Here is an 18,028-nt window from a genome sequence, read left to right as displayed (position 1 = left end):
ATCAGTTTTGCACATCGAGAGACTGAAATTTTTGCCCATTCCTCCTTGCAAAACAGCTCAAGCTCAGTGAGGTTGGATGGAGAGCGTTTGTGAAAAGCAGTTTTCAGTTCTTTCCACAGTTTCTCAATTGGATTCAGGTCTGGACTTTGACTTGGCCATTCTAACACCCGGATATGTTTTATTTGTGAACATTTCCATTGTAGATTTTGCTTTATGTTTTGGATCATTGTCTTGTTGGAAGATAAATCTCTGTCCAAGTCTCAGGTCTTTTGCAGACTCCATCAGATTTTCTTCCAGACTGGTCCTCTATTTGGCTCCATCCATCTTCCCATCAATTTTAACCATCTTCCCTGTCCCTGCTGAAGAAAAGCAGGCCCAAACCATGATGCTGCCACCACCATGTTTTGACAGTGGGGATGGTGTGTTCAGGGTGATGAGCTGTGTTGCTTTTACGCCAAACATAACGTTTTGCATTGTTTTTCAAAAAGTTTGATTTTGGTTTCATCTGACCAGAGCACCTTCTTCCACATGTTTAGTGTGTCTCCTAGGTGGCTTGTGGCAAACTTTAAACAACACTTTTTATGGATATCTTTAAGAAATGGCTTGCTGCTTGCCTCTCTTGCATAAAGGCCAGATTTGTGCAGTATACGGCTGATTGTTGTCCTATGGACAGTCTCTACCACCTCAGCTGTAGATCTCTGCAGTTCATCCAGAGTGAACATGGGCCTCTTGGCTGCATCTCTGATCAGTCTTCTCCTTGTATGAGCTGAAAGTTTAGAGGGACGGCCAGGTCTTAGATTTGCAGTGGTCTGATACTCCCATTTCAATATTATCGTTAGCACATCTCCTTGGGATGTTTGAAGCTTTGGAAATCTTTTTGTATCCAAATCCGGCTTTAAACTTCTCCACAACGTTATCTCGGACCTGCTTGGTGTGTTCCTTGTTCTTCATGATGCTCTCTGTGCTTTAAACGGACCTCTGAGACTATCACAGTGCAGGTGCATTTATATGGAGACTTGATTACACACAGGTGGATTCTATTTATCATCATTAGTCATTTAGGTCAACATTGGATCATTCAGAGATCCTCACTGAACTTCTGGAGAAAGTTTGCTGCACTGAAAGTAAAAGGGCTGAATAATTTTGCACGCCCAATTTTTCAGTTTTTTTTATTTGTTAAAGTTTGAAATATCCAATAAATTTCGTTCCACTTTATGATTGTGTCCTACTTGTTAATTCTTCACAAAAAATTACAGTTTTATATCTTTGTTTGAAGCCTGAAATGTGGCAAAAGGTCAAAGGGGGCCGAATACTTTTGCAAGCACTGTGTATGTGTGTGTATATAATATATATATATATATATATATATATATATATATATATATATATATTTCCTAAATTTATTAAAATGGATATGTTTTAAAAAAATTGCTTTTGGAAAACCGAAGCACAAATACCATGATAGTTAAAAAATTTAAACAATCGCCATTTTTTCCCCTAGGGTCTCATACAAAAAAATATTAGGTTTGGGAGTACTAAGGAATTTTTTAGCAAAAAATACCGGTTATAAACTTGTAAACAAAAAGTTCCAGAAAGGGCTTGATCTTCAAGTGGTTAAATGGGGCTTCCAGATGCCGATCAGTCACCACCAATGAGCCAGGGTTGTGGGGAAGAGGCCCTTGTCCTCATCAACATGGGGGCAAGGTGCTTTGCTAGAGAGGGTCCCAAAGTGAGTGAATAACACTAGCAGGAAATTACTTTTCTGGAGGGTGTTCTGTACACCATCTGCTTGTGTTGTAGTTTTATATGCTGGAAGGGTGGCAGGAAAGAAATTTGCACAAAACGGGCTGATAGGGAAATCTCTTCTGCCGAGCAATTGTCTTCTCCCGGTGTGGGGGCAGGTAGGGGTATCCGTCCCCGCCGGGGGAAGACAGTGATTATCACTAGCGGCTATAGCAGGTTCTGAGAAGGGGCATGACCCCCGAAAGGTGTCCGCTGTCCAACTTTTAAATCTTAGGATGATATCATTGCATTCCGGCTGTAGCACACTTGTTTTAGCTTGCTTTCATTCTTCATGTGAGTATCCATTGGTTTATGTGGGTGTAATAAAATGATTAATAATGGTAATGCACGAGGTGGTTGCGCCTTCCTGTGTGTTTGCAGTAAAGGTTTTTCTCCCCTTTTCTTCTTATGAAATACCTGTTAATTATAGCGGCATAATATGTGACATTTTATTTCCAGGAGACGCGAAGATTTCAGCAGTTTCATTATGTGAACTGGCCAGATCATGATGTCCCGTCATCTTTTGATTCTATCCTGGATATGATTAGTTTAATGAGAGACCATCAAGCCCATGAAGATGTACCCATATGTATACATTGCAGGTAGGTGAGAGTGACTGAGGTTTAAAAAAGTTGTGACTGAAAAAAATTTGCTTATATTTAAAAACAAATGACCGGTGCTTTATTCTAAAACTGGATAGATGAGAAAAGGAAATGTTGACGTATTGACAGACCTCGTCTGGATCTCCAGTTTCTGGACTATACAACTGTTTGTTTAAAAGGAACCTGTCGTAAGAGAAATATGGGAGCTACCATTATGGCCCTTGGCAAAGTGCTGGTTGTCTGGATGTTATGACTTCTGCTGAATTGGTCTGAACAAGTATACTGATCAAGAAAATTTAAGTCTGTCTTTACAAGGACTCATCATTCTCTGTTGTGGTAATGCTACATGTTATGATGCAGTAAGACATACTGCACAGTAACGCTGCCCATTCATTTTGAATGGGCTTTCAGTGCACCTTAATGCACCAAATATTTTTACTCTTTGTAGTGTTTTTTTTTTTTTTTAATATACTGTAGACCAATGGAAAGCATGGCCTGTGCATTGTAGTGTGCTGCAGTGCAGAGGTGTTGACAACTACTAAAATGGTGCAGTGGAGAACTATTCAAAATAAATGGAACCCTGCTGTATATTGATGCAATGCAAGGAACTGATCTGGCACTTCATGTTGAATCCAGAGGGTCTCTATGCTGTATTTTCAGTCAGTCAACAATGGTAGCCTCCATATGAGAAGTTTCTTTTAAAGCCTCAGATTTAATATCCTGTCAAGTGCACAACTGCTTGGACACCATTTATTAAACCTCTTCCAATGCAGACATTTCTGTTTGCCCTTTTTTAGTTATATGAACCTTTTTTTTTTTTTTTTAATTGACATGGTTAACAATTTAAGTTTGTTAGGCTAAGCATTTTACGTTAGAGCCTCCTTCCCTCTGCATTGCAACTAGATACACAAAGCTGATAATAAAAATGTACTTTGATGTAACCAGGAGAGGGTCTCGCCAGTGACAGGCAGGCTGCTGCTTCTCTACAGCTTCTTTCCAGTGATGGCAAGGTAGGAATGGTGGTAGTTCTGTGTAAGATAGAAGCCTGAATTCACTTCCTCATTGAGCACCTGTCCGTGCCTCTGCCCCACACAGGTACCACCTTCTTGTCTACTCCAAGAAGAAGTGGGACACTTGTCATCAAACGTGGTTATTGCTACATATTTTGGCACTCTTTATAATCAACAGCAAGAGAGACAGAGGTGTGCCCTCCTGGGGTATGGGGTATACTGAATTTTAGGACTGCTTTCAGAATGTGATCACCTTATCTTCAAAGATGGTCCTATGGAAACTGAGCAGCACTTCTTTATAACCTATTGGAAGGATTCACAAGTTTGCTAAACGGTGTACTCATTCAGCATACATTTGTGCCAGACATTAAAAAAACCCTCATTAAGAAACAGATCCTATAATGCAGAAGATTGAGAATATTTGGCAGGCTATGTGCTTGCAAAATGTTTTAGCTCCCGTATACAGTTGTGCTCATAAGTTTACATACCCTGGCTGAATTTGATTTCTTGGCCATTTTTCAGAGACTATGAATAACACAAACTTTTTGTCAGATCCCTGGGTGGAGGCCGAAGTGCTGAGAGTGCTTCCCTTGCAGCTCGGTGCGAATCACCCCTGGAAGTGAGACAGGAGGTGACGCGACCCAAGTAGCACTGGATGCTTGTGGTAGTGCAGGTGGATGGCTGAGAGGGATATCCGGGTCCTTTCTGAGAAGCTCCAGTGAAAGCACGCAGTGCAGTGGTAAATGCCAGGCCGGGGATCATACACATGTGGTCAGTCCAAGTAACAGCAAGCCTGGGTCGGTACACAGGTTATCAGGCAGAAGCAGGTCCGTGGAGCAAGCCGGGGTCGGTACACAGGTTATCAGGCAAAGACAAGTCCTTGGAGCAAGCCGAGGTCACAACAGGAAACAGGAAGCTGAGGATAATCCAGCACTGGATGAGAGGGTGAGCGATCCTTAAGAGGAGGCTGGGTTGGTACATTGTGCGTCCTGACACACGCACATGCGCACTTGCCTAGATGAATAGTAGGCTGCACAGCGGCGTCTGAGTCCCTGACACTTTTCTTTCACTCATGGTTAGTGTTTGGCTGAAGCCATTTATTATCAATCAACTGTGTTTACTCTTTTTATATCTTAATGACAACAGACTACCCAAATGACCCTGATCAAAAGTTTACATACCATGGTGATTTTGGCTTGATAACCTACACACAAGTTGACACAAATGGGTTTGAATGGCTGTTAATCCTCACCTGTGATCTGTTTGCTTGTAATTAGTGTGTGTATAGAAGGCCAATGAGTTTCTGGACTCCTGACAGGCCCTTGCATCTTTCATCCATTGCTGCACTGACATTTCTGGATTCTGAGTCATGGGGAAAGCAAAATCTGTGGGAAAAGTAGTTGAGCTGTATGATACAGGAAAGGGATATAAAAAAAAAGTGGCCAAGGAATTGAGAATGCCAATCAGCAGTGTTCAAACTCTAATCTAGAAGTAGAAAATGAGGCGTTCTGTTGAAACCAAACCACGGACAGGTAGACAAACTGAAGTTTTCAGCTACAACTGCCAGGAAAATTTGTTTGGGATGCAAAGAAAAACCCACAAATAACTTCAGATGAAATACAGGACTCTCTGAACACATGTTGTGTGGCTTTTTCAATATGCACAATAAGAAGGCACTTGAAGAAAGATGGGCTGCAAGGTCCACAAGACCTATGATGAAAGGTACACCATTCCTACTTTGAAACATGGAGGTGGATTGCTGATGTTTTGGAGATGTGTGGGCTACAAAGGCACAGGAAATTTAAGAATTGATGGCAAAATGAATGTAGTATGTTATAAAAAAAAAAATATTGGAGGAAAATTTGCATTCATCAGCCCGGAAGCTGCGCATGGGACGTACTTGGACATTCCAACTTGACAATGATCCTAAACACAAGGTCAAGTCGACCTGTCATTGGCTACAGCAGAAAAAAGTGAAGGTTCTGGAGTGGCCATCTCATTCTCCTGACCTCAATATCATTGAGCCACTCTGGGGAGATCTCAAATGTGCAGTTCATGTAAGACAGCCCAAGAATTTACAGGAATTGGAGGCTTTTTGCCAGAAATAATGGGCAGCTTTACCATGTGAGAAGATAAAGAGCCTCAGCCACAAATACTTCAAAAGACTTCAAGCTGTCATTGATGTTAAAGGGGGCAATACACGGTATTAAAGTTGAGTTCCACCCATTTTAATAAGTTTAGATGTACGTAATCCCCTTTTATAAATACTTTTACCAATGTAAACTATTTTTTTTTTTTTTTTTTTTAGTTTGCATGGAAATACTCTTCTTTATTCATCCGCACTTCCGGGTCCGGCCGCCTATAGGCGTTTACATCACTAGGTGATTCGATGTATCCCAGCTGCCCTTGCGAATCGCCTAGTGACAAAATCTCGCATTACACTGGCACCAGCTGTACTCAGAGATGGATTCCTTTGAGTCCTCGCTCTGTCCCGTCTGTACCCCGCCTCCTCTGTGAGCTCTACAGGACATATTGCTTTGAGTCCTCGCTCTGCCTCCACCCTGCCTCCTCTCAGTGAGCGCGGACTGAAAGCATTACATCTCGTAGAGCTCACTTAGAGGGGGCGGAGGCAGGGCGGAGCCCGGTCTCCAAGCAATACATCCCTGAGTACAGCTGGTGCCACTGTAATAAAGCGAGATTTCGTCACTAGGCGATTCGCAAGGGCTGCTGGGATACATCAAATCGCCTATAGGCGACCGGACCCGGAAGTGCGGATGATTAAAGAAGAGTATTTGCTTGCAAACTAAAAAAAAAAATAGTTTACATCGGTAAAAGCATTTTTAAAGGGGATTACGTACATCTAAACGTATTAAAATGGGTGGAACTCCACTTTAAGAACTGGGGTATGTAAACTTTTGATCAGGGTCATTTGCATAGTTTATTATGGTTTAAAAAGATAAACAGTTGATTGATTAATAAATGGCTTTAGCCCAACACTAACCACGAGTGAAAGAAAAGTTTGTGTTCATATATATTTGGGAAAAATGGGCAATAAATCATAAATTATGCCATGTAAACTTATGAGCACAACTGTAAGGGATTACCGCATTTTTTTTTTTTTTTTTGTCAGTACTTTGCCAGCATGCATATTACCTATTGGTATGTGATAGTTTAAACTAGTAGACGTTAATGTATTCTGTTTAGGCATTAGTTTGGGTTAGTCTACTACTACTGCTACTGTGCAGCATTATAGCTGTTTATACTTGATTTTTTTTTTAAAGGCATTTAGGCCAGCTTTACCTGGGGCACATAGAACACACACACATTAAGTGTACTATTATTTTTCTATTCCCATGCAGTGCGGGGTGTGGAAGGACAGGAGCTATCTGTGCAATAGATTATACATGGAATTTACTTAAAGCTCGGGTAAGCATCACAGATTATTGTAACTATTTTGGAGATTTTATTGTATTAAACAGGACATTTACTAGGTTTTATTCATTTTAGAGAATACCTGCCGAGTTCAATGTGTTTAGCCTAATTCAAGAAATGAGGACACAGCGACATTCAGCAGTCCAAACCAAGGTATAAAATGAAGTGTTGCATAGTTACATCATCAGCCTTTGTGATGAATATAAATTAGTATGTCTTGTAAATAATGGCTGCAAGGAAAGTTATTTGTCAAATGATCAATAAAACTTTGACAGTTATGACCAGGCTAATTTAGACTTCTGTAGTCAGACTATGCTCCGGCAGTCAAGAAAAACAGTTGAGTAGAAGGTATAACATTTTGTATACAGGTGCATCTTTTAATGTTAGAATATCCTCCCAAAGGTAATTTTATTTCATTCATTTCAAAAAGTGGAACCCCTACATTTTATGAAGATAAGTTACACACAGAGTAATATATTTCAAGCATTTCTTTCCTATAATTTTAAAAATTATGGCTAACAGCTAGTGAATACCCAAATTTCAGTATCTCAGAAAATTAGAATATTACATAAGACCAATGAAAAAAAAAAAAATACAGAAATGTTGGCTTACTGAAAAGTATCTCCATGTACAGTATAGTATTCTCTATACCAATACTAAGTCTGGGCTCTTTTTGCATGCAATACTACATCAATGTGGCGTGGCATGGAGGCTATCAGCCTGTGGCACTGCTGAGGTGTTATGGAAGCCCAGGTTGCTTTGATAGAAGTCTTCAGCTTGTCTGCTTTGTGGGTCTTCAGCTCATCTGCTTTGTTGGGTTCCTCTTCCTCTTGACAATACCCCACAGATTCTCTATAGGGTTTGAGTCAGGTGAGTTTGCTGGCCAATGAAGCAGTGATACTTTGATCAGTAAACCAGGTATAGTTACTTTTGGCAGTGTGGGCAGGTGTCAAGTCCTGCTGGAAAATGAAATATTATCTCTTTAAAGCTGTTCAGCAGAGGGAAGCATGAAGTTCTCTAGAATGTCCTGGTAGAGGGTGGCGCTGACTTTGGACTTGATAAAACACAGTGGACCAACACCAGCAGATGACATGGCTCCCCCAAATCCTCACTGACTGTGAAATCTTCTCACTTGACTTCATGGAAATTGGATTCTGTGCCTCTTCAGTCTTTCTCCAGATTTCCTCCAGGGACCTTGATTTCTCTATCCTCCATTGTCAGACGCAGCTCCATGTCGTCTTAGACCATTGGGTTATGCTCTTCCCATCAGGAATAGGACACTAGGCAGGAAAAAGCTTTACAGCGCCTATGGGGGTTGTCCCTGCAGACCTAACCCCACACACTCTGCCACAGCTTCCAGTTTGTTTCTGCCTAGTTTAGGAGTAGGACCTAGTTCCCTGCTGGGACTTTAGTCTTGGCTATATAAGGGAAAATTTTTATTTGTAATTTTTATTTACTTGTTAGTTCCTGGAGAACTACAAGCAACAGCCGGCTGAGGCTTCGGACTGGATAATCTAGATCCTTAAAGCCTCCCAGCCTGGCCAGCGAGCGCGAGCAGGTTATAGTCCAGCACTAGGCCTCGCCACGACAGAGCCCCAATGAATGGGGACGAGCCCATGAGTGGACAGTCTCGACGGGACGTGACTAACTGCAACGCCCTGAGTCGCAACGTACCCCCTGGATAGCAGCACCCCTACCCCGAGTGGGAGGGGGTCTGTTGGGGGTGGCGCCCACCTGGTACAATGGTATGGTGAGCAATGCTGTCCCCCCACTCCTCTGGCGGTCTCTAGGTGGACGTGGGCCCCCTCCCTGGGAATGGTGGCACCCTCAGGAGATCCCTCAGTTCCCCTGGCCTCTCAGACAGACATACCAGCCCCCCCCCGGTTATTCCCCTACCTACCCTAGAGGGTTCCTATCTTGGGGGGTGGTAATATTTTGGCTGCTGCAGTGTTCCTGTGGGGTGAGGGGGGGGGTGACTGTCCTGGTGGGGTATTTTGTTAAGGACCTTCCGATGCCACTTGTCTGAGACCCCCCCCCCCCTCGGGGGTCCGGGGGCCGCCATTTTGCTGTTGATTTGTGCTCATTGTTTTCCATGGACAATGTATGGGCAGCCATTTTCTGTTAGTTCCCCATAGAAATGCATGGGATAGGCAGAAAGCATAGCACAGTTTAATCTAGCAATGACCCAGGCATTTCTACTGTTTCTATTACCTGTGTTAGAACGTTTTTACTTTCTGTTTCACAGAACATTTCCAGAAAGCCTCCTGAGCGATTGGGTGATGTTTTTGGGGTCCCCTGTAGGTTTTCCTTACTCTGTCAGATTGTACTGGATTGGGATTTGTGATACCGCTAGTGTGGCGCTGCATTACTTTTAATCCGTGAGTCCCAGGACAATGTTTCACCTACAGAACCCCTCAGTGTGGCTGTGGGACCCTCTGGGTTGCAGTCTCTGTTTTACAGCAGTTCTGGAAAGCCTGGTGTCAAAGGTAGATTTTGTGTTCAAACGTATTGATAGCCGCAAACATCTGCTGCCTTCACCTCCATCGGGGGTATCTTCAGATTAGGCTGCCTGAGGCAGATATGGCCGCCATGGACGCCCCCCATCCTGATGGATCGGTGTCCTTGCATTCAGATGGCGAAGAGGACCGGTCATCAGCCGCCTTGCAGGGACCCGCATTGGTGGAAGCACTCATATTTCTCTGTCGCTCATTGACAGACGTAGTCCTCCTTGATATCCACTCTATGACCAACAGAGTCACGGCGTCCGTATTGGTCGACAGCCCCCCCACCCCGGTGGAGAGGGGTTCTGTCAGGAATTGGCGCCCGCCTGGTTCCGGTATGGTGAGTAGAATGTTCCCCCTCTCCCCCTGTCGGGTTTGTTGGGGACGCGGGCCCCTCTCTGGGATGGTCGGACACTCAGTTTCTGGGTCTCCCCTCTATCCTATAACAGGTCACAGATCCCCCAATTTGAGTGTGATTTTTGTGAACAGAAACCAGGAGGCTTGGTTTGGGAGCTGACTATCTAAAGTCACTATATGACTGTAAGGGTGGTGACTGAAGTCAGTGGCAGACTACTAAAAGGCATTACTATTGAGGTATAGAGGTATCCTACCTGTCTAGTGTGCACACAGGCCGATGCCGATGCCTATGCCTGAGTTACTGCTGCCACAGATCGCCATCCCTCCAGAAAGCGAAGGACACCTCCCGCAGGCCGAGGCACTTCCGCAGGCCGCACAGGCCGAATGCACTCATCCCGCAGGCCGCTGCTAGCTGGCAAGCCGCCGCTATCCTACACAGGCCGCCGCCATTTTCCTGCAGATCGCACGAGGCCGCCATATTGGCGTAGCCTCATGTCTCCATCATGGGGGTGGCCATGTTTGAGGTGACCATACACCTCGTGGAGTAATTGGGAGGCGCCGGAAGGCGTGTAAAGGGACGGAGCCGCCTCCTTGGCCCAGGGAAAGCAAGCCAAAGACTTCCTGTCTGTAACAGACAGTGCTGAAAGCAGGTTGATAAGAAACTTCTGTGCATCAGGTGAGCCTTGGGGTCTCTCTCTCTCTCTCTCTCTCTCTCTCTCTTTCTGAGGGGTCCAAGCAGGTAGACTGAGGGGCGCTACTGCGCTGGGGGACTAAGTTTAAAAAAAAAAAATATATATTTTTTTCTTGCAATTTTTTTGTGTTTGCTGGCAAGTGTCTTGTTACATGAACCCTGCCACACATGTATCCCCACCTGATCCCCTCAGGGTGGCCGCAGGACCCTCCAGTACCCCACTTGTGATGATGCATTATCAGCAGTTTTGGAGTCTTTGGTATCCCGGGTGGAGGTAGCCTGTCGGATGGGGGTCAAGAAGAGCGACCCCCGCCTACCCCTATGTCATCTGATACCTCACATACAGATTCTGACCTGGTCATTGCAGTCCCTTTTCTGGGGTTGTTGTCTCAGGTACGGTCTCCTCAGACAGTAAGGAGGACGCTTCTGCCTCCGCCATAGCACAAGAAGCGTTGGTGGAAGCACTAGTTGTGTCTGTCCGGGAAACCTTAAATTTTGAGGTTACACCGGCAGAGGTAGCTGAGACTCGTATTCCTTTTTTGGTACTAGCAAGCCTACCAAAATGGTGAAGGGTTTCCCTTGCCCAAATAGGGTCGTCCGTAAATGAGCCCTGCTATTTCCAAACGCATTGCTAGGCGCTATCATTTTGAGGAATCCCTCATTTCAAAGATGGACGGTACCACCAATAGTGGACTCACCGATTTTCCAGACTAAATAAAGCCACTGTTATCCCGTTGGATTGACAGAATGGGCCCCACCCATCTCTAGGGTGGGGGGACGTCTTCACCGGTTTCCGGATCCAGGGCTTTCCAGAATCCTGGATAAAGGGGTTCGCAAGGTCATATGGTCGGGATACAAGATCGAGTTTCGATCACTTCCACCGGTGCGATTCTTCCCTTCCAATATTCGACATCCCCGGGTCGCTTAAAAAGCTTTGCGGGGGACAGCTTGATACAACAAGCAGTGGTAGTTCCCATTCCTTGGAGGAGTTCTAGTCGAACTTGTTCACAATGCCCAGGAAAAAGGGCTAGGTGCGTCCAATTCTGGTCTTGGAAGAGATGGAGTCCATCCATACAGTGGTGGCCTCCCTGCATCAGGGGGATTTCCTGGCATCCATAGACATTTAGGATGCCTATCCTCATATCCCCATCTTTGCAGGACATCAGCGTTTTCGTTGCTTTTCCCAAAGATCATACCTGGTTCCCACCAGGAGACTGAACTATCTGGGCCTAATTTTGAATACATCCTTGGCAAGAGTGTTTCTCCATGCGGAGAAACTCCAGAAGATTCAGTCAATGATTCGGATGTTGCTGTCCGTCAACTGGCTGGGATTGATGGTCGCCTCCTTAGAGGCAGTACCGTTTGCCCAGTCTCCTACCCGAATTCTCCAAAGAGGAGATTCTTCTCATATGGAATCGGAATCCCGATTCTCTGGAAAATCGTATCCGATTGAGTGAGCGGACCAGGGAGGCTCTGGTCTGGTGGCTTCGGTCTCCGATGCTCAGCCAGGGGAAGTCATTTCTTCTGATAAATTCCAGGTTACCGATAAATGGGTTGGAACTGAGAGCGATCAGACTTTGTCTGATTTACTGGACCGAGCAGCTCCAGGGCAGCCCGTTTCGGATCCAATCGGACTATGCCACGGTCATGACTTATGTCGATCACCAAGGGGCACCAAGAGTGCCCTGACGGCCATAGAAGTGACCAACATTCTTATTGGGGGAACAGTTGTTCCAGTTCTCTCCGATATTTATCACGGGGGTGGACAGGCACATCATTTCAGCCGTCAGATTCTGGATCAAGAGGAATAGTCTCTTCATCCAAAGGTATTTCACCAGCTGTCCCTTCATTGGGGCACCCCGGATATGGATCTGTTGGTAGGTTGGCTCAACAGGGCTCGCACCCGCGATCCTCTAGCGGACGCAGCCTCTCAAATTGCTGCTGAGATTTCTCCGCAGGATAGAGGTGGAGGGAACTCCAGTTATCCTGGAAATTCCGAGCTGGCCTCGTCAAGCCGGGTACGCCAACTTGGACAGGCTAGTCGCGGACGCTCCTTGGAGACTTCCTCTCAGGGAGGATCTGCGGTCTCAGGGACCGATCTTCCATCGTGCTTTACAGTCGCTGGTTTTAATGGCCTGGCTATTGAGACCCAGGTACTGAAGGACAGAGGGTTGTCAGCTTCAGTTATTCCTACTCTAAAGCAAGGAAAGCGACTTCCAGCAAAGTCTATTATCGCACATGGGAGACTTGTATCGCGTGGTGTGAATCTTTGGAATTTCCCCCACGTACCTATTCGGTGACCCGAATCTTGGCTTTTCTGCAAAGGGGTTGAGCAGAAACTATCCTTGAGCACTATCAAGGGTCAGGTTTCAGCATTAGCAATCTTCTTTCAGAAGCCTTGGGCTACTCATTCCTTGGTGTCCAGGGGGTGCGGCACTTGGCTCCGCCAGTGCGCGCGCCCTTACCGTCCTGGGATCTTAATTTAGTGTGTGTCGGTTCTTCAGAAACCTCCCTTTGAAAATATCAGGGAGATTCCCTTGCTTACATTATCCCAGAAGGTGGCCTTCTTGGTGGCTATCACTTCTGCACGCAGGGTGTCAGAACTGGTTGCATTATCATGCCATTCCCCATATCTAGTGGTTCATAGGGATAAGGTAGTTCTTCATCCGAAGCCATCCTTTCTTCCTAAGGTGGTTTCAGACTTTCATCTGAATGAAGAATATTGTGCTACCTTCCTTGTGTCCTCAGCCCAATCATCCTCGGGAATATGCGTTGCATTCCTTGGAGGTGGTTCGGGCAATCAGGGTATACCTGAAGGCTACGGAATCATTCCGTAAGACGGATTCACTTTTTGTGATCACGGATGGCCCCAGAAAGGGGTTGCCTGCATCCGCCGCAGCTATCTCAAAATGGATCAGACAGACGGTGGTACAGGCTTATTCGATTAGGGGTCGGAATCCTCCGTTCCCTGTTAAGGCGCACTCCACTCGAGCGCTCAGTACTTCCTGGGCCTACCGCCATCAGGCGTCAGTGGTCCAGGTGTGCAAGGCGGCTACCTGGTCGTCGGTGCATACCTTTACAAAATTTTATAAAGTTGATGTGATGGCATCGGCGGATGCCTCATTTGGCCGCAAGGTTTTGCAGGCCGCAATTTGAGGAGACCGGTGGTCTACCTCAAGGGTTTTTTTCCGTTGGAATTTCAGTTGAGTCTCATCGTGTGATTGATGAGCCTTTAAAACTTCTAGTTGGCATCGGTTGGGCCTTCTAGATTGGATGTTGATTTCCATTTTTCCACCCCCTCATTTGTGGTACTGCTTTGGGACGTCCCGAGTTGATATTAATCAAGGAGGACTACGTCTGTCAATGAGCGACAGAGAAAAATGGATTTTTGTAAAATCTTACCGTAAAATCCTTTTCTCTTAAGCTCATTGACAGACGTAGTACCCGCCCCTCTGTTTTTGAGTTGGGTTGGGCTAAATTCTCTAAACACTGCTTTGTGACATAACTGATTTGCTGTAGCAGGAAGTGAGAGGATATACCCTCTGGGACTGCCCCTAGGGTGTGGCCAGAACGTTTTCTTTCCTGTCTAGTCCTACTCCTGTAGAGGGCAGTATAACCCGAGTTGATATTAATCAAGGAGGACTACGTCTGTCAATGAGCTTAAGAGAAAAGGATTTTACGGTAAGAGTTTACAAAAATCCATTTTTTCTGTGCGGGACACAAATCTACAGCGTCAGGTACGCAGGTGTTTTTTGGCTCCTGCAAAGCCCAGAAGTCAGGCAAGGTGTTTTCTTGTCTGGAGTTTTTTGATGCTATTGTAAATGAACAATGGCGGCACATCAAGCACATGCTAGTGGAGTGGTGCCAAAGCGCTTTAAATGCCATTACCCCTTTGCGGAGGCGGTTTCCACTCGATGGACTGTGCCACCAAAGGTGGATCACCCGGGTTCCAGATTGAATAAGTGTACTGTGGTTCCGGGAGAGGAATCCCTGGCTTTTACTGACCCCGTGGATAGATGGGTGGAGTCTGTCCTGCCATCTACACATGCTGGCGGGTTCCATACTAAAACTCAATTTTTGTGAACATTCTGGTGGCTCGCAGTCATTGACAGGATAAAGTTACTTAAGGGGAACTTAGAATCAAAACAGATTCCTCCGGCGCTGATTGAGCTCCTGGACCAGATGGCTCAAGCCCTTGTGTTCATGTGTAATGCGTCCCTGGATGCGGCCCCCTAGTGGCCAGGGTGTCTGCAGTGGGGATTGCCATTAGGCGCATGGTGTGGTTAAAAAGCTGGTTGGCGGACCTGGCTTCTAAGAAGGCCTTGACGGGACCTTCCCTTTAGGGGAGAGAGGTTGTTTGGACTTCTCTGGGTGAACTGATTAAAGGGCAATCCTCTAAAGGCAAGGCGCCACGTCATAAGTGGGGGCCTTCCTTCAATGCTTATAGGCATTGGCTTATAGGCTTTTTCTTGCGTACCTCCGAGTCTTTCCGGAACAATGGACTTCCCTGATTCAGGACAAATGGGTCCATTAACTGATCCGATCAGGGTACAAGATCGAATTCCGGTCTCGACCGTCGGACAGGTTCTTCACGTTCAATCTAGGTCTGTCTCCAGACCTTTAATGGATCTACAAGAGGTGGTAAAAGTTCTACTTGCACAAAGAGTGATTGTGCCGGTTCCCTCTCAGGAATGCTTTCAGGGGGGTTTTATTCAAACCTGTTTACTGTGCCCAGAAAGTAGGGCAAGGTGCGTCCAATTCTGGATCTAAAGGCTCTGAACTGCTTTTTGTGGGTACAGAAGTTTCGGATGGAATCCATCCACTTGGTAGTGGCGTTCCTACACCAGGAAGACTTCTTAGCCTCCATAGATATCACGGACGCATATCTACACATCCCTATCTACGCTGGGCATCAATGGTTTCTTTGCTTTGCTCTAGCAGGGGAGCATTATCAATTCGGGGCGTTACCCTTTGGCCTCACCTTTGCTCCCAGGGTTTTTACCCAAGTACTGGCCCCGGTTTTGGCATTTCTGCTCCAATAGGGGATTGTGGTACTGGGGTACCAGGACGATCTCTTATTGAGAGCAGACTCTCATGCAGCCCTGTTGGGCAATCTGTCGATTACTGTCAGAAACCTGCAAGAGTTAGGGTGGAATACCAATTTCCAGAAATCTGCCCTAAAACCTTCTTTGAGACTGGATTATCTGGGCCTGACTCGGGATTCCGCTTTGGCAAGGGTCTTTCTTCCCCCGGCCAAGCTGCAGAAGTTGCAGGGGGCAATTTGATTGCTGTTGGCAAACAAGCTGTCCTCTCTGCGGATTTGCATGCGGCCTTGGTTCTGATGGTATTAACCTTTTTGAGGCGGTTCCATTTGCTCAGTTTCACCTCAGTCCTTTTCAAAGGAAGATTCTTGTCAAATGGAAGAAGGATCAGAAGTCCTTGTACAATTTGATTAGGTTGAGCCACAACACAGTCTGCTCTGTTGTGGTGGCTTCTATGCCAGTGCAAGTCTTTCCTGCCCTTGTTTTGGACAGTGGTGACCACGGACGCCAGCCTGTCGGGCTGGGGCGGGGTGCTGGGACAGCTCTTTGCCCAGGGAACCTGGACAGAAGATTCAAAACTACCGATCAGTGTTTTGGAGCTCAGAGCAATAAAGCTTTGTCTGTCTGAGCCACTGGGTGACTCACCTGTGAGATTGAATCCGAACCGGACAATCGGACAACGCCACGACTGTGGCTTACATCAATCATAGGGGGTCACCAAGAGTGTCTTTGGGGCCAAGGAAGTGGCAGAGATTCTGACTTTGGCGGAAGAGTTTGTTCCTGCCCTTTCTGCTTTGCACATCCCAAGAGTGGAGAACTGACAAGCGATTACCGGAGTCGTTGGATCAAGGAAAATGGTCTCTTTATCCGGAGGTGTTTCATCTCCTGTGTGTTGGGTGGGGGACACCCGAGGTCGATCTGTTTGCTTCTCGTCTCAACAAGATTTAGAGGTTCGTAGCCAGGTCTCGGATCCTCTGGCCGATGCCACAGATGCACTGGTGGCTCCTTGGGGTCAGTATATGCTGATTTATGCCTTTCCTCCACTAAAACTCCTGCCAAGGCTTCTGCGCAGGATAGAGGTGGAAGGGATTCTGGTTATTCTGGTGGCACCAGACTGGCCTCCTCGGTCTTGGTATACAGACTTGGTAAGGTCGGTGGCTGATGCTTGGAGACTTCCTCTCAGGGAGGATCTGCTGTCTCGAGGGCAGATCTTCCATCCTTTTTTTTAGTCGCTGGCTTTAACGGCTTGGTTGTTAAAAGCCAGGTGTTGAAAGATGGGGGTCTTTCTGATTCTGTGATTCCTACCCTCTTGAAGGCCAGGATTCGACTTCCAGGAAGATCATCATCGTACGTGGAAATCGTACATTTCACGGTGTGAATCACTGAAGGTGCACCCTCACTTAGTAGCTAGGGTTTTGGCCTTTCTGCAAAAAGGAGTTGGAACAGCGGTTGGCTTTGGGCACTATCAAAGGCCAGATGTCGGCTTTGGCTATATATCTTTTCAACGCCCATTAGCTACGCATGCCATGATTCGCACTTTCATTCAGGGAGTGCGCCATTTGGCTCCTCCGACGCTCCCCGCTACCTCCGTGGGATCTGAATTTGGTAGGATCTGTTCTTCAAAAAGCGTTTCTCTGCTTTCATTGTCTCAGAAGGCCTTTTTGGTGGCTATCACTTCTGCCCGCAGAGTGTCTGAATTGGTGGCGTTGTCTTGCCGCTCACCTTATTTGGTGGTTCACAGAGATAAGATGGTACTCTGACCTAATCAGTCTTTTCTTCCGAATGTGGTTTCTGATTTTTCTATTGAATGAAGACATGGTGCTGCCTTCACTCTGTCCCAAGCATCCCAAGGAAATTGCCTTGCATTCTTTTGGATGTGGTTCGGGCAATCAGGGTTTACCTGGCGGCTGAGTCTTTCAGAAAATCAGATGCTCTTTTTGTCCTTACTGAGGGACCTTGTAAAGGATTGGCTGCATCTACTGTGATCCTATCCAGATGGATCAGGCAGACGGTTGTTCAGGCTATTTAATTGAAGGGTCAGGTTCCTCCTTTCCCTGTAAAGGTGCATTCTACTAGGGCGCTGAGTGCCTTTTGGGCTTTTTATCAGGTGTCAGTGATGCAACTTGGTCATGTGCATACGTTTTATAAAATCCCACAAAGCAGCTGTGTTGGCATCCTCAGATGTCTCTTTTGGCAGCAAGGTTTTGCAGGCTGCTGTTTTAAGAGAACATTTTTTGTTCTGAGGGTGTATGTTTGTTTTTGTTTTTTTTCTAGGTGAGCTCCAGTTGTTCCTGGTTGAGCTCCATGTTACCTGGTTGGCTACTTTTGGCCTTTGGGGTATTATGTTCTTCGCGTTGTTTTTCTCACCCCTCATGCATATACTGCTTTGGGACGTCCCAGTAGTCTAAGATATGGAGCTGCGTCTGTCAATGGATGCCAGAGAACTGGATTTAGGTACTTACTATAAAATCCTTTTCTCTGAAGTCGATTGACGGACACAGCACCCGCCCCTCTAATTTGAGTAAAATGTTTTTTTTTGTCTTCTAAACACTGCTTGCAACGAAACTGGAAGCTGTAGAAGAGTTTGCGGGGTTATGCCTGCAGGGACAGC

At 46.0% G+C, this 18,028-nt stretch overlaps 1 protein-coding gene across 2 annotated transcripts in view; it reads left to right on the top strand.

The window, feature by feature from the left end:
• PTPN12 (protein tyrosine phosphatase non-receptor type 12) overlaps window positions 1-18,028 on the top strand; it is a 187,582-nt gene that overhangs the window by 115,693 nt on the left and 53,861 nt on the right. For both annotated transcript variants that reach the window (XM_082254230.1, XM_082254229.1), the window contains exons 8-10: window positions 2,242-2,384; window positions 6,754-6,820; window positions 6,902-6,979. In XM_082254230.1, the coding sequence (XP_082110356.1) occupies window positions 2,242-2,384; window positions 6,754-6,820; window positions 6,902-6,979 (288 nt within the window). The remainder of the gene's footprint in view (window positions 1-2,241; window positions 2,385-6,753; window positions 6,821-6,901; window positions 6,980-18,028) is intronic.

Source organism: Pelophylax lessonae (assembly GCF_965119305.1).
Source record: "Pelophylax lessonae genome assembly, chromosome: 4".
Taxonomy (NCBI): Eukaryota; Metazoa; Chordata; class Amphibia; order Anura; family Ranidae; genus Pelophylax; species Pelophylax lessonae.
The sequence above is the reverse complement of the archived record's forward strand: the minus strand, read 5'-3'. Positions and strand labels throughout refer to the sequence as shown.